Source organism: Chaetodon trifascialis, chromosome 19 (genome assembly GCF_039877785.1).
Source record: "Chaetodon trifascialis isolate fChaTrf1 chromosome 19, fChaTrf1.hap1, whole genome shotgun sequence".
Lineage (NCBI taxonomy): Eukaryota > Metazoa > Chordata > Actinopteri > Chaetodontiformes > Chaetodontidae > Chaetodon > Chaetodon trifascialis.
This window is the reverse complement of record NC_092074.1, coordinates 11784793-11801114: the sequence shown is the minus strand read 5'-3', so window position 1 is coordinate 11801114 and position 16322 is coordinate 11784793. Positions and strand designations below refer to the sequence as shown.

Genomic DNA, 16322 nt, shown 5'->3' with positions numbered 1-16322 from the left:
GAGAGAAAGAGGGAGCACTGCTGCTAGGTGAGAAAGAGAGTGATGTGTTGAAAAGTGTTTGTGTAGTTCTGCTTGCCAACTGTGTCCCCCTCATGTCGTCTTCCATTCGCCTCACAGTAACGAAACTGCAGCGCTCAGCCGGGCTGAAAACATCGAAACTGAACATTCCATTTTAATATTGCTGTAATGCAGTTTGACGGTATTTAAGTTTGTTTGTATATTTGGAGTCATGTGTACTAGTTTTAATGTATATTGAACAAAAAATGACTAAAGGTATGCTTAAATATGTATATGTAACAATTCATGTTAAATGTACTGTAAATTGTAAAATTTAAGATTTAAGATTTATGTGACCATGTTTGGTTTGCAATAAAAGTTTAACTTTATTACACCTCATAAGCTCGTCATTGATCATTGAAATTCTTAATTCGTTCGTTTCATGGATTTTCCTTCAGTCTGAAATACGCAGATAGTTTTTGTGTCATCTTGTCTTGACATTATCCAACAGTGTCCATGGAGAATAAGCACTTCAAGTTAGCGCATAAGCTAAAAAATGTGAAGACTGAAGATCAAAGGGTGAACATTTACCAGTCCTGGTTGAAAAGGGCTTGAGCTACTGACCGCTGTCAAATGTCCCATATTAATGTAGAACGGACTTCACTCCCCCGCCGCCATGCGTCAACAACCTTACACAACGATGACGGTGACGTTCAAGTGTGTGTGTGGACGTGTCTGTTTGCGGGCAAATTATCGACTGATGAGGCCACTCCAGGTCAAAAGATATTAATGAACCCAATTCAGCAGAGTGGTTTTATATTGCACAAGAGGAGCATTGATTTTTGATGCAAACGCTACATTTGCATGAATGATCATTCATGGAGGAATGATAGAAATAGTGTGCTGTGCCCTCAATAAGACCACAGCAGGGTGTCGATGAGGGAGAGTGTCCTTCGACTGGAGTTCAAGGTTGTGTCCATTCTTAATTGAGTCTGCTGGGGTGCCTTTAGGGAGGACACTGGATGTCTTACAGATCCAGGGGGTTATTGTGTAGGTGACCTTAGACCTCTAACTTCCTGGGAAGGGGGTAAAGCGATAAAGGATTTCACCACAAAGACATTACAAGTGGACTGTGGGGAAGGTGTCCTGCTGGAAACCCATAAAGTTTTTCACTCTCCGGGCTCGTCTAGCCAACACATTGTTGGTCTGAGAAGCTGCTTGAAATGTCAGTGACTCCGGTTGAAAAGGTTTATCAACAGACATATAATTGAGGAATATGTTGTTTTTGAAAGTCACTACAGATGATCAGTGTCTTTCAGAATTAGAACATCCTGATAGCATCTTTAAGAGCTGCTATTTGTCTAAACTGATCATCTACACAAAGCCTGCATGTGTTATATTTGAGATGACAGACTATCAAATCATCACCTTCCACTGCATCCTTTGTATCTATGCACTGTTATTACTTAAACACTACTGTCACTGTATTTTTCCCATCATCATCATCATCATCATCATCATCATTATTGTCCACTGGTCTTTCAAGGAGGGTAAACAAAGTTACTTGCTGTTGATGAACCCTCACAATAAAGGCCAAAAATGAATGCTCCTACATGTGGTGGCAGTGTGGAATATTTTGGATATTATCAGAATGTAGTGTGATCCCCATTAGCTCTCATGCTTTGTACTCTCTGTCTTATGTAAATTTGTGCTGGTCTGAGGGCCACAGTGTCTCGTCTCGGCAGCAATAGTCGCACACTGCCATCTGCTGGCCGAGTTGTGAACTGATAGAGTAAACCAGTCGCTCAGGCTTTCTTTGTTTTTGCCAACAAATATGACATTACAGACACTGCTTTAATTGATTAGGGGCCTGAACAAGGACAGAGATGCAGACAGGTGAAAAATAGCTTATCATCAGGGGTCTTCAGGGGTCTTCTACACTGCATTCTTGCACTACAGCTCCAGCTTGGACACCAGTGCAAAACCCCTTGATTACTGATGTTCTCTAATATGTTATCAAACAGGAAACTTAATGCACGTCTCTCATAAATATTTGTTTAATTCACAGATGATGTTTGACATTAAGTTGGGAACCAATGTGTCACACTGGAAAGTTGGAAAAATATGCTCTTTAATTTATTTATTTGAAATGCAGATCCATTGAAATAAGGCATTATTATATTATATTATATTATATTATATTATATTATATTATATTATATTATATTATATTATATTATATTATATTATATGTATCATATTGTATCATTTCTACACAATCATCAGTATCAAGATAATGCTGTTGATGCAAACATATTTAATGAATGGCATAGTATTATATTAATGTGCCTGTTTTGTTAACGGTAAATGGATATTACTACTGAGTTTAAAAGTTCTTATAATTAAGATTTTCACAAAATCATACCAGTTTTTGAAACTATTCATGGTAATTTTTTCATCCTAAAATGTCAAATCCATGATCAATGCAGTTCAACATCCAAGAAACGAGACATTAAAGTCAAGAACAATGGTAAAAAATCAGCATTTTGTAAGACGAATTTGGCAGTTTATGACTCATGTGCATAGAGTCTGGGGTCATATTGATATCTATTGATGCATTTCAGTATCTGATTTTACTGCTGCATCGGGTAATTATGCATTTCCCCCCATATAGTTACTGTTTTTGCTTTATTTGTGTGTTTAATCTTAGGTATTTTATATTCATTTTCATTCATTTACCCCCGACATAATTTTGCTGTACACTGCTGGATGTCATAGATTGAATTGAGTCCAACCAGCAGTTTGAGTAGATATGGAGCTTCTTCCCCCTGTAGCTGCAGAGCCTAGTGATGAGTGTTGGTTGCAGTGGCGGTTCTAGACAAATTTTAATAGAGGGTGCAAGGAGGGGCCAGTGTTTATCCACAGGGGCACATTACAAAATGGCAACAAATGATATTTAAAGATTCTAAACTTTATTTATTTATTATTTGTTTTTTATATTCTTTCATATCATATACACATTTATTTTGTTCAAGAGTGAGTGCAGGTGCAAGAGAGGTAGGGCCATAAAAAATGAAAAATGAAAAATACAGTACAGGGTACAAATGCAGGGTGTCAATTCAATGTGAACAAAACTCCAGTGTTAAGAATTCTTCAAGCCAGAAATGTTTGTATGCATGCCTTTATTTTGAAGTGAGCATCTTATTTTGAAGATAGTTCATGTGGTTCCTCTTCCTGCCTCACGTTCAGCGTTTTGACATGTTTGCGGTGGGATAGCAGTCACTGACGATGTAAGTAGGGTCCATAGGGATGTAAAATGAACGTGTACATGTGACTTGCTTTTTCCGATTACGTTGCGTTGCTCCTGGGGTGTACTTGCCCTCGTTAAAATGTCCGTTTTCACTCGTTAGCATGATCGCGAATTAGCATGTTTAAGCTAACTGAGTTGGAGTGAGTTGAGTGTATGACTGTTAGCTTTCATACCACTTTCATTTGTATGTATATGTTACATGGTTAAAATCTGAAGCAGCATTCTTCAATATAAGAGATTGACAGTGAGATAAATGAGCTTGTTGTGAAGTGATTGTTTAGCCTGCTGTATTTAATTTAAGCCGTACATAGTAGTAATTAGTTCTTTATTTTGGGATGTATTTTCAGAAACTGCATTGTATCAGCATGCATCACTGCACCGTTGCACAGTAAACAGCGTGAATTCCTCTGAAGTCTAGTGTGCTTTCTGACCGAAGCCCTGCAGTGGTCAATTAGGCTAAAAATCAGCATCAGAGGTCATAATCCTCAATATCCAGGGTACAACAATGTGCCATTTCTTATTTATGGAGCCTCATTACTGTGGACAGTTGAGTCCACACTTGAGTATTTGAATTGGCACAATGCTGGATCAATTGAATTTTAATTAGAAGGAAAAAAATGTAGGGGCATGCATTACATTTAGTTGCCTAACTATCCCTCCCTACTTAACAAGGGCAGGCAGTCTACTGTTGATTACTTTATTCAAATGTATTTGTCATCACAATGCAACAGCCAAGAAGTTACGTGGTTAACATCACAACATTGTGTAGACCTAGCAAGGACACTGACATTTGGATATTCGCATTGCTTCGATGAGTTTGCTTAGATATGATTAAGTTTGTAAACATGTCGAGACCAGACATTTTCTCCGTGTATAACTGCCACTGGTTCAAGCCAAGAGAAGCACTCATAAACACATCTTATCTGTGAGCAGCACGCACGCACGCGCACGCACACGCACGCACACGCACGCACACACACACACACACACACACACACACACACACACACAGTGATTTCCTGTAAATCAGCCTGAAAGTGAAACTAAAGTCACAAACAGCTGAGACTCCATTTTGAGTGACAGACGGAGCAGAGCTGACGTCTGAGGCAGGGTGAGTGTGAATCCAACATTTTCATGAGTTTACTGCTAAAGTGTGAGTCAGATTTCTGCCTGTCGACCGTAGAGGACAGACATGTTAGATTGAAGTCAACAGTTTGACTCAGCTGTGGACACAAAGTCATGATTGGCTGAAGAATAAACATTAAACCAAGTGAAAGCCAAGAGAACCAAGAGAACAGAGTCACCGTTTCACCTCTCAGACTGACTTCAGACCAGAAGATGAGTGTTTGTGTGGAGGGAGAGGAGAACAGAGCAGAGTCTTCAGTGTCCAGCTGTCTGTCTTTAAAGAGGAACCAGTCCAAAGATTATCTTCTAAACTTCAGTAATGAACCTGGACCCTCAGACTCAAAGTAAGAAAACTGCTGTTAACTAATTTCTACAACTCACTTTCAGTTTCTTCTGCTGATGTCATGCTTTGATTTTGTGTTTTTAGATTAAAAATGTGACTAAAATGTCTTTGCAGCCTAAATTGAACCAACTTTTTGTGACATGAAGATAAATGATTGGTGGCATCTTCATCTTAGAATCTGTGACAGCTGTCAGTCACTTAGAAAAGCTGTAATCTAATCTAAGAGGACTGATACAGACTTCAAAGCTCCTCATTATGGACAGTAGCAGTAGTTTGTGTATTTAGAGCTTCAGACATGGCTTTCATCAGAGAATTTATCAAGGATTCATGTGACACAAAGAAAAACATGTTGGTGTTTGCAGAGCTGAGGACAGCAGACAGAGAACAGATTCTCCAACGTCCAACTGTCTGTCTGTGAAGAGCGACTGGTCCAAAGATGATCCTCCAGATTTCAGTAATGAACCTTTACCCTCAGACTCAAAGTAAGACCCTGTTTTACTGTAAACTGACCTGATGGAAGATGATGCATTGAGGATGAAGACAAAATACTCTGCTACAAGATTCATGTTGATGATGCAGAACTCTTACTCCAGAGAGTGTTTCAAACTAAGATCAACCTTATTTTATTTCTTCAGCAAAGCTCTTGAACCTCAATTTCAACGTTTACACTTTGAGAAGATGTTCAGACATTTTTGGCCTCACGTTGAAGTTGCTGTAAACATTTGCAACTATTCAGAATGTGAAAGAATGCGCTTCATATGTGAAATGAGTTTCCTCATAATTGTTCTCAGAATATTTTGTTGCTTTGACTCTTTGTCAGATCAGCTGTTGTGATTGTGATTGATTTGTAGAAGAGCTTTGCTCACCTTGATGAACACTTTGAGTCATCAGTAAGTGAACCTTTGAGTTCAGCTTCTCTCCATCATATATTGTTGGTAAAGGTGCAGTGCAAACAGCCATGGACAGTCCTTGTGTTAAAGTGATCAGTGCATGAGAAAGGAAGACTTCTAATCTCAGTTTAAAGTAAACTGACCCAAGTTAAGCTGCCAAAGTGAGTGTGAAACAGTAAAGGACATGATCAGCTCTCTTTGATGGAAGGATTTTACTGTGAAGTCGCTGCAGGAAGCGTTGAGTTTGTATTAATGACAAACTGCAGTCAGATCAGTGTTTAATCAGACAGACAGACAGACAGACAGACAGACAGACAGACAGACAGACAGACAGACAGACAGAGCAGTTTGTGAATGTTTTTGATAGCAGGAGAGTTGAAATCAAAGGAACAATCATTTTCATGACAGTCTGAAGACTGAATTCAAACAGAAAAGTAAGGACACTTTCACTGTTCTCTGTGAGCATCTGAGCTGCTCGACTGTCGGACAGATCTGGATATTTTTCAACAGCAAGCAACAAATGGTTGAAGTTACAAAGAAATGTCTTTACAGAGAGAAGAAGAGGAGTCTTGTTTGTGTGGAGGAGACGCGGCCCTGCTGTGGTTTGTGTCAGGACGTCCTGAGGGATCCATTCTCTACCAGCTGTGGACACTGGTTCTGCAGACAGTGCATCACCTCATACTGGGACCAGTCTGCTTCATCAGAAGACTCCTGGTGTCCCCAGTGTGGAGAAAGATCCATAACACGATGTGGACTGCAGACAGTCAGTCAGACCTGCACTGTCCAAAGTAAGACTGTCCATCCACACATCATAAAACTGTGACCTTCTACAATTCATGACATTTATTTGGAGACTCACAATCAGTTCACTCAACACATCAACCAAAAATCAAGAAACATGTGAGAACATGAACTTCATCATATACACGCTGAAGAGCCACGTTTAGTTTTGGGGTTTTCAGGCTGAAGTCTTGAACATGAAACCACTTTCACACCAAAATGATCACGTACATGCAGAGTTTTTGATTAAAGTTTAACCTGCGTTCAGTGTCAAAACAGGGAAACATGGTGGTTTTAAAGTCTTTCATGTGATGATGATGATGATACAGAAATGCAGCAAGTTGACAGTTGTGTCTGACGTTAGACAATATTTACATGCTGATGTCTGGAACGTCAATGTGCGTCATCATCGCACTGGAAAAGCAGCGAAAATTAGCGTCCACCTGGGTGTCCTGTGTCCATCACTGCTGATCAGAGAGACGTCTGCAGCTAAACTGATTGAATCAACACATGGAGCTCTTTTTGTCTTTCTGTGTTCACCCACCATAAAAAGCTTTCATTGTGAAGCAGCTGTATGAAACACAGTGTGTTTCTTTATTTGATCAGTCGATCAGTTTGAAGTTTTGCTGGGAGGAAGGAACAGCCACAGTGATCTGTTCAGATCAAGAGCTGTTGAGGCTCAGCCTGTCGCCTCTGCTGTCAATCAAACACACATCGACAGTCAGAGGAGAGAGACAAAGGGGAATTTGTGATGTTCACCCAAAGTGGACTGATAAACCTTCACTTCTTTTATATCTTCTTTATTGTTCTTTATTGATCATGAAAATAATCAGCAGATTGTCAAATTGTCTTTGTTTTGTCTCATTTTCTCTCTTTTTTTAGTGGATAGTGGTCTTCAGGAGGTTTTAGATGAACATAAGATCAGTCTGAGGAGCAGTTGTGAACGTGTGACTGAAGGAAGTGATGAAACAGGAAGTGGAACCCTCCTCAACAGGATCTACACAGAGCTCTTCATCACAGAGGGACAGAGTGAAGAGGTTAATGCCCAACATGAGGTGAGGCAGCTTGAGACAACTTCCAAGATGAAGACCCTTCATGAGACCCCAATCAAGTGCCAGGACATCTTTAAAGCCTTACCTGACCAACAGAAACACATCAGAGTGGTCCTGACAAACGGCGTCGCTGGCGTTGGAAAAACCTTCTTAGTGCAGAAGTTCACTCTGGACTGGGCAGAGGGCTCGGAAAACCAAGATGTCAGTGTGGTGGTTCTGCTTTCGTTCAGGGAGCTGAACCTGATCAAAGATGAGCAGTACAGTCTTCTTGGGCTGGTCCATGTTTTCCATCCAACATTACAGAAGGTAACAGCAGAGCAGCTGGCTGTCTGGAAGCTTCTGTTCATCTTTGACGGCCTGGATGAAAGCAGACTTTCACTGGATTTCACCAACAATCTGCTTGTTTCTGATGTCACACAGAAGTCATCAGTCAATGTGCTGTTGACAAACCTCATGGAGGGGAATCTGCTTCCCTCGGCTCTCGTCTGGATAACTTCCAGACCTGCAGCAGCCAATCAGATCCCTCCTAGATGTGTTGACAGGGTAACAGAAGTACGAGGCTTCACTGACACCCAGAAGGAGGAGTACTTCAAGAGGAGGTTCAGTGATGAAGATCTGTCCAGCAGAATCATCTCACACATCAAGACCTCCAGGAGCCTCCACATCATGTGTCAAATCCCAGTCTTCTGCTGGATCACTGCTACAGTTCTGGAGCACATGTTGACTCCAGACCAGAGAGGAGAGCTGCCCAAGACCCTGACTGACATGTACTCACACTTCCTGCTGGTTCAGACAAAGAGGAAGAAGCAGAAGTATGATGAGGGACATGAGACGAGTCCACAGAAGTTAACGGAGGCTGATGGTAAAGTTCTTGTGAAGTTGGGGAGGCTGGCATTTGAACATCTGGAGAAAGGAAACATCATGTTCTACCAAGAAGACCTGGAGCAGTGTGGTCTTGATGTGACTGAGGCCTTGGTGTACTCAGGAGTTTGTACAGAGATCTTCAAAAAAGAGTGTGTGATCTTCCAGAAAACAGTCTACTGCTTTGTTCATCTGAGCATTCAGGAGTTTCTGGCTGCCGTCTACATGTTCCACTGTTACACCAACAGGAACACAGAGGTCCTGGAGGCTTTCCAAAAAGACAGCGAATACACTGAATCAAAACAAAGGTCTTTTTTTGAAGAAGAATGTTTTGAAGAAAAAGAATTTTTTGAAGAAGATTTTTTTGAAGAAGATTTTTTTGAAGAAAAAGAATTTTTTGAAGAAGATTTTTTTGAAGAAAAAGAATTTTTGAAGAAAAAGATTTTTTTGAAGAAGAATTTTTTGAAGGAAAAAAAAATTGAAGAAGAACATGATGATGATGATGATGATGATGATGATGATGATGATGATGATGATGATGATGATGAAAGCCACTACCCATCCCTGGATGTGTTTCTGAGGAGGAACATGGAGAAATCTCAAAAAAGTAAAAATGGCCACCTGGACCTGTTTGTTCGCTTCCTTCATGGCCTCTCTCTGGAGTCCAACCAGAGACTCTTAGGAGGTCTGCTGGGTAAAAGAAAAAACAGTCCAGAGATCAACCAGAGAGTCATCAACAACCTGAAGAAGATGAACAGTAACAACATCTCTCCTGACAGAAGCATCAACATCTTCCACTGTCTGACGGAGATGAACGACCACTCAGTACATCAGGCAATCCAAGAGTTGCTGAAGTCAGACAACAGATCAGAGAAGAACCTCTCTGAGATCCACTGCTCAGCTCTGGCCTACATGCTGCAGATGTCAGAGGAGGTTCTGGATGAATTGGACCTGAATAAGTACAACACATCAGAGGAGGGACGACGGAGACTGATTCCAGCTGTGAGGAACTGCAGAAAGGCTCTGTAAGTCCAGATGTGATTATCAACACTGTTGAGCAATGTGAAGCTGAAGCCATCAGTGTTAAATAAACACACTTTACACAGTTAATTTCCACACTATCAAAGTTTTACCCTGATTCCAAACAAGTCAGAACGCTTTATGAAATGTCAATCAAGCAGAATGCAGTGATTTGTAAGTCCTTTTCAACTTTTATTCAGTTGAATTAATTTCAAAAATATTTAATGTTCAAACTGATGAACTTTGTTTGTCACCACAGTAACACTAGAGGCGAGATGTGCAGAGCAAACAGCAGCACACATTTCCACTGTGATTTTCATTGAATCTGCAGCCACAGTCTTTGTGTACTGAGCACCTGATTTTACTTATACAGCAGCTCATGACACAGTCAGCTCCTGGGACAACCTCCAGGTTGATTGTGCCAGTGAAGGAGAGCTCAGCAGAGTGGAGGGATCTCCATCATCAACAAGCTCAGTTTAGTCTTTGTTCCAAAACAAACTTCAGCCAGCTGAACTCCACCTGATAAAACTACTACAAATAAAACTGTAATAATAAAATCTTTAGTATTTACTACAGCAGACATGTTGGTACGCTGTGGAAAACATCAAACAGGAAGTGATCACCTGATCTGATCCTCTCTGACATAAACTGACCTGAGAACAGTTCAAAGTCAATATACTGAGTGTATTTCCTCATCAGCTTCATTGATTTTGCTGACCAATGGCTGAGCAGCTCAGGCTGACTGACCGGCAGGATGTTCAGCTCATGTTAATGTTGTTTGTGACATTAATAAACTGTCAGATTTTATTATTCTCTAACTTTTATATTCTCTGTCATCACAGACTTTCAGGCTGTGGACTCTCAGAGACTCACTGTGAAGTCGTGGCCTCAGCTCTGAAGTCCAACCCCTCCCATCTCACAGAGCTGGACCTGAGTGACAACAGGCTGCAGGATTCAGGAGTGAAGCTGCTGTCTGCTGAACTGGAGAGTCCAAACTGTAGACTGGAGACTCTGAGGTCAGTTCATGTTTTTCACTCTTGTCCACTGGATATCCACTAAATTTAAACCCATCACAGATGTTTGAAGTTTCCTTCAGTTCTCTTGTTTTCTGCGTTTGTCTGAGCACAAATCACAACAGCTGTTTTTCACAGTTTAACAGTCTGAACAGTTTGGCTCAGAGTTTAGTCTGTACTTCATTTGAATTGGTTTAATTAAGGAAACTGTAGGATTTAAGCTTCAACGTTCTCTAAAATGAAATCAACATTTATAATTTTTGTAACCTGTGAGACACAAATACTCATAAGAAGTTCAACACATTTTCAGGTATAATGTCTTTTATCTAGAACCTTCAGAGCACAGTGTTTTACAGTAACTTATGCAGTATATTTACACACAAAGAACCTCTCTCTGACAGACAGACAGACAGACAGACAGACAGACAGACACACACACACAGACACACACACACACACACACACAGAGAGAGAGAGAGACAGAGAGAGAGAGAGTTTACAGTATAGTAAACGCAGTCATAAGTTCACCTGGTCAGATGTTTGTTTTCTTGGCTTTCACTTGGTTTAATGTTTATTCTTCAGCCAACCATGACTTTGTGTCCAGAGCTGAGTCTAACAGTCAAACTGTTGACTTCATTCTAACATGTCTGTCCCCTATGGTCCACAGGCAGAAATCTGACTCACATTTTAACAGTAAACTCATGAAAATGTTGGATTCACGCTCACCCTGCCTCAGACTTACACGCACACACGCACACACACACACACACACACACACACACACACACACACACACACACACACACACACACACACACACACACACACACACACACACACACACACACATTGCTGCAGAGCCCACAGCCACTCCAGGAAATACACTAATGACACTGCAGAAAAGATTACATTTTACCTATTTAAGCTCACCTACACACAGGAGCACAGAGAGTGTGAAGATTAAGATTAAAGGTTAAGATTAAGCTGACTTCCTCCAATGACTAACAGGAAGTGATCTTTGTGAGCCCAGAACTCCTGAAGCAGACAAACACTGATCAAAGTCAAAGTCCATCAAAATAAAAGTCCATCCAACATTGTGTCTGAAAGGCAACACACCTGTCTGAGCGTGTTTCATAAAATGACTCATGATTATTCTGAATGAGAAGAAACAGAAGAAAATGAAAGTAACAAAAGAAACAACACGTCTGATTTGATGGTTCATCCAGACTTGACTGAGATAAGCAGCATGTACATCAATAGGTGTATGAATGTTGTGCTGACATTTGGATGATGTCTGTAGAAGGCTGACATTATGATGATCCACAATAACACAATGACAAAGTCACTCTGCTCATTTTAGGGAGAAGCTCATTGATGAGGACAAAGTAATGTTGAGCTCCACATTTCCAACCTGAACACATCTGATTGGATTAGAAATGGATTTTAATCTTCATCTATTCTTTATTCAGGTTGAGTTGCTGCAGTTTGTCAGAGGTCAGCTGTGTTTCTCTGGCCTCAGCTTTGAAGTCCAACCCCTCCCATCTGACAGAGCTGGACCTGAGTAAAAACTACAGGCTGCAGGATTCAGCAGTGAAGCTTCTGTGCAATCTGATGGAGAGTCCAGACTGTAGACTGAGGACTCTGAGGTCAGTAGAGGGTTGGAGTGCCATGCTGGTCTCAGCACTGTTGTACTAAACACAGTTCGTATCAAAGCACAGATCTAGTATTTCTTGTAAACCTCCAACCTTCTCAGCAACTGCTTTCCTCGGTGAAGCTGTGGGAGGACAATGGTGACGGGCTTCAGGATTGGACAGAAAGACAGAGAGAGAGTGAGATAACAGTCTGCCAATCAGATGAGCCAGAAGCTTGTTGTGATTGTGTGTTTGAGTTGATGTGAAGACGACTGTTGTTGTTGTGTTCATGTCTACAGCAAATAAAGCTGGATTCCAGCTGACAGCATTCCAAGATGTATAGAGACAGAGGTCCTCCTTCATCAAACTGTCCAACCATCAAATCTGATCTCAGAGTGTTTGTTCTCTCATTTCAGCACTAAACAACTGAACAGTTCATGTCAACTTATCACCTGCTGAAGATCTTTTTTTCTGACCTCCAGTGGTTTAATTCTCACTTTGTTGCAGACAATGACAAAGTCACTCTGCTCATTTTAGGGAGAAGCTCATTGATGAGGACAGAGTAATGTTGAGCTCCACATTTCCAACCTGAACACATCTGATTGGATTAGAAATGGATTTTAATCTTCATCATTTATTCTTTATTCAGGTTGAGTCGCTGCTGGTTGTCAGAGATCAGCTGTGCTTCTCTGGTCTCAGCTCTGAAGTCCAACCCCTCTCATCTGACAGAGCTGGACCTGAGTGGAAACAGGCTGCAGGATTCAGCAGTGAAGCTGCTGTGTGATCTGATGGAGAGTCCAGACTGTAGACTGAAGACTCTGAGGTCAGACACCATTTTTTACTGCTGTGCTGAGATTAATATGATGTGAAAGTTGTGTTGACTAAACTGCAGACATGAGGCTGATATTATACTGATCCACACTGAGTATCTTCATGCTGAAGTCTGTTTTCTTCTTTGGTGGTTTAGTCCACTGACTGTTGCAGAGCAATGTTGAGCTCCACATTTAAAACCTGAATAGAACAAGAGAAATGGACACTGGATAATTCTTGATTTCATCTGATATTCTACATTGTGTTATTTTTAATAAATGATAATAAAAATACTTAAATCCAATGCATAAAATAATAATCTGTGTTTCCACAGGCAGACAGTAGCAAATATATTCAGTCTTTTTTCCCCCAACAGTTTTATGAAGCTATATGATGCTTATACTGACTGAATAGTTGAAAGTGAAGATGCTTTAATTTTATGACTCCACTGTTCCAAACAGAAATATTGTCCATGTGTTTTGTTCACAGTTCCTCAAACTTCATCCTGATGTATTTGTCCTCTGTGGACACTTTGGGATGTTGAGTGGAGTCTTCAATCAGTTTCTGTGGGTTTTTATTTGTGTTTTGCTGCACAACATGAGTTTGTATAGATGGAGCCACTGGTGGAGCTGGCAGAGTTTAAGAGGTGGAGTCACTCCGTCTTTATTGAAGTAGCAGCACGTTGTCATTAATATTAATGAGATTTGACCGTTTTGAAGCTGCATCCTGTTGGGTTCAGGTGTTTGGAGTTTCCATTTTCTAAACTTGAACTTTCTAAAGCTTCTTCAGCTCTGAACAGATTATTAACCATTGAATGATTTCATGCAGGAACATTTTCTTCTGAAGTTATATCATTTATTCTTTATTCAGGTTGAGGTTCTGCAGTTTGTCAGAGGTCAACTGTGCTTCTCTGGCCTCAGCTCTGAAGTCCAACCCTTCTCATCTGACAGAGCTGGACCTGAGCGACAACTACAAGCTGCAGGATTCAGGAGTGAAGCTGCTGTCCGCTGGACTGGAGAGTCCAGACTGTAGACTGAAGACTCTGAGGTCAGTTCACTGACTCTCTGTTACTGTTGTAAATCTCACATGTCTTTTTAACAAGTGAAGCTAATTTCTGTTTTTCCATAACATCAGTAAAGTTGTAAATTAGCTTTTGTTCATGTTTTCATGTTTGTTGAAGTAAATTTAGTCTGCAGTCACAAAGATTTGTGCGCGTTAAAGAAAGTGTAGAAAGAAAAAGAAGAAGAAATCCATTTATTGGTCACATTTTACACACAACATGCGAGGTTAGTAGGGGAAGCTGCACACGGCTTGCATATACGAAATTTATTCTCTGCCTTTAACTCACCTTTGGACCATCCTTCCTCCGCGGCGGACCAGGAACAGTGGGCTGCCAGCCGACTGGCACCCGGGGACCAGTTCCTGTTGACACCACTGGTCAGCTGGTGATCTTCTTGCATGTTTTTAGTGGGGGTACATTTTATGGAGGACACCCCAGGTGAGCACGGGGAGAACATGCAAACTCCACACAGAAAGGCCCCCTTTTTCCTCGAGCAGCAGGCACTGAAGGCATGGTGGAGGACACACCACCAGCGCCCACAGCGGGATTCGAACCGGGACCTTCTAGTTGTGAGGCGACAGTGTTACCGCCTGTACCACCGTGCCACCAGAAGAGAATGTCCACTGTTAGTTGTTGAAGTCAATGAATGTTTGTTATTTTTGGTAAATGGTCACATCTGGATACAGAAGATCCTCTGAAGTAATATTTCTTTGAAATTGATCAAGTTTACTTGATGAAGCAGAAATATTTCTTTGGTTTGTGTTGATTTCAGTGTTTTTTCACAAATAATGACTGATGACTGATATTGATCCTACACACACACACACACACACAGATGAAAGCATATTTTCAGATGCAGCTGTATAAAGGATCAACATATTTGTTGTGCTGTAATTCCAGACTTGACTGAGATTAGCAGCATGTTATTGATGTGTGTTGACATCAATAGGTGTATGAATGTTGTGCTGACATTTGGATGATGTCTGTAGAAGGCTGACATTATGATGATCCACAATAACACAATGACAAAGTCACTCTGCTCATCTTAGGGAGAAGCTCATTGATGAGGACAGAGTAATGTTGAGCTCCACATTTCCAACCTGAACACATCTGATTGGATTAGAAATGGATTTTAATCTTCATCATTTATTCTTTATCCAGGTTGAGTCGCTGCAGTTTGTCAGAGATCAGCTGTGCTTCTCTGGCCTCAGCTTTGAAGTCCAACCCCTCCCATCTGACAGAGCTGGACCTGAGAGAAAACAGGCTGCAGGATTCAGCAGTGAAGCCTCTGTGCGATCTGGTGGAGAGTCCAGACTGTAGACTGAAGACTCTGAGGTCAGTAGAGGGTTGGAATAATCTGTTGTACTAAACACAGTCTATCAAAGCACAGATCCAGTGTTGTCATTTATTTTGTCCGAATATTTTGTAGAACCAACTCCATATTTACATATTTGTCCTGTAATATTTCAAATTCAATAAAACTTTAACAGCAGTAAATCCATCATTCCAGTGTACAGTGAATATCTGTGTTTGTGCAGTAATGATGCATTCAGGGACTCTCTGCACTTTATTTCCACTGTGTACTTGCATGAAATCTGCAGAGTAAACACACTTGATGGCCAAAGTCTCTGCAGGTGTGTGAGCTTCGAGCTCAGCGTGTTCACTCCAACACGTTAACATAAGAGCTGAAAGGAAGCTGGCTACGCCACTTGTGGTCTGAACAGGACTGAAGTCCCTGCGGCTCTTTGTACTGGATATGCAGCATTCCTGACTGCCAACTGATGAAGGAGTCTCTGTGAACTCTGACTGATGACTTCTGTTGTCTGTCTTCTTCTCTCATCAGATGGAAGTGATCAGAAAGGTGATTGGCCGAGAGCCGATCAGCTGTGTCCTGATGATCCAAAGAGGTTGAAGCAGCAGCAGCAGCTTGTGTGTGGAGAGGCTCTGACTGGGCCATGTTAATGAGAGGCAGAGTGGAGAAGAAGAACAGCAGAAGTTGATCTTACTTATGTTAAGTTGTGGTTATAAACATGGTGGAAACAGTTTGAGGAAATACTGGATTTCCATGTTAGTAGGTTTCCGGGTCTGTATGTGAGGACGTTCTGGAGCTGAACTCTTGTGAACTGTGGTCTGCCGGACTTTGGTCGTCATTTTTTGTCTGGAAGTGATGAAGTGAAATGAAATGTGCCGGTATACGCAATGTGAGACAGGCTGCGCTGGTGTGCGTGTGCCGTCAGGTGTCCTACAAACTTTAACCACATCACAGAAAAAAACACAGAAAAAATTCAACTCTTGGCTCCAGGGAGATCTGTCCTTCCAGCGCAGAATTCTTTTGGCTAAAGCAGAGGGCTTATCTCAGCTTACCTATACAGCAGTATCTTTGGATGTAAATAAACAGACCATTGTCAACCAGCTGTTGACAAAATTCTC

General features: G+C 41.2%; 1 protein-coding gene across 1 annotated transcript; it reads left to right on the top strand.

Moving 5' to 3' along the window:
• Positions 1–5751: 5751 nt before the first annotated feature.
• On the top strand, positions 5752–16322 carry LOC139347550 (protein NLRC3-like). Its single transcript, XM_070987243.1, has 8 exons — positions 5752–6453; positions 7328–9383; positions 10221–10394; positions 11861–12037; positions 12672–12845; positions 13703–13879; positions 15054–15227; positions 15736–16322. The coding sequence occupies exons 1-8, from the start codon at positions 6186–6188 to the stop codon at positions 15743–15745; spliced, it is 3210 nt and encodes a 1069-aa protein (XP_070843344.1). The 5' UTR covers positions 5752–6185; the 3' UTR covers positions 15746–16322.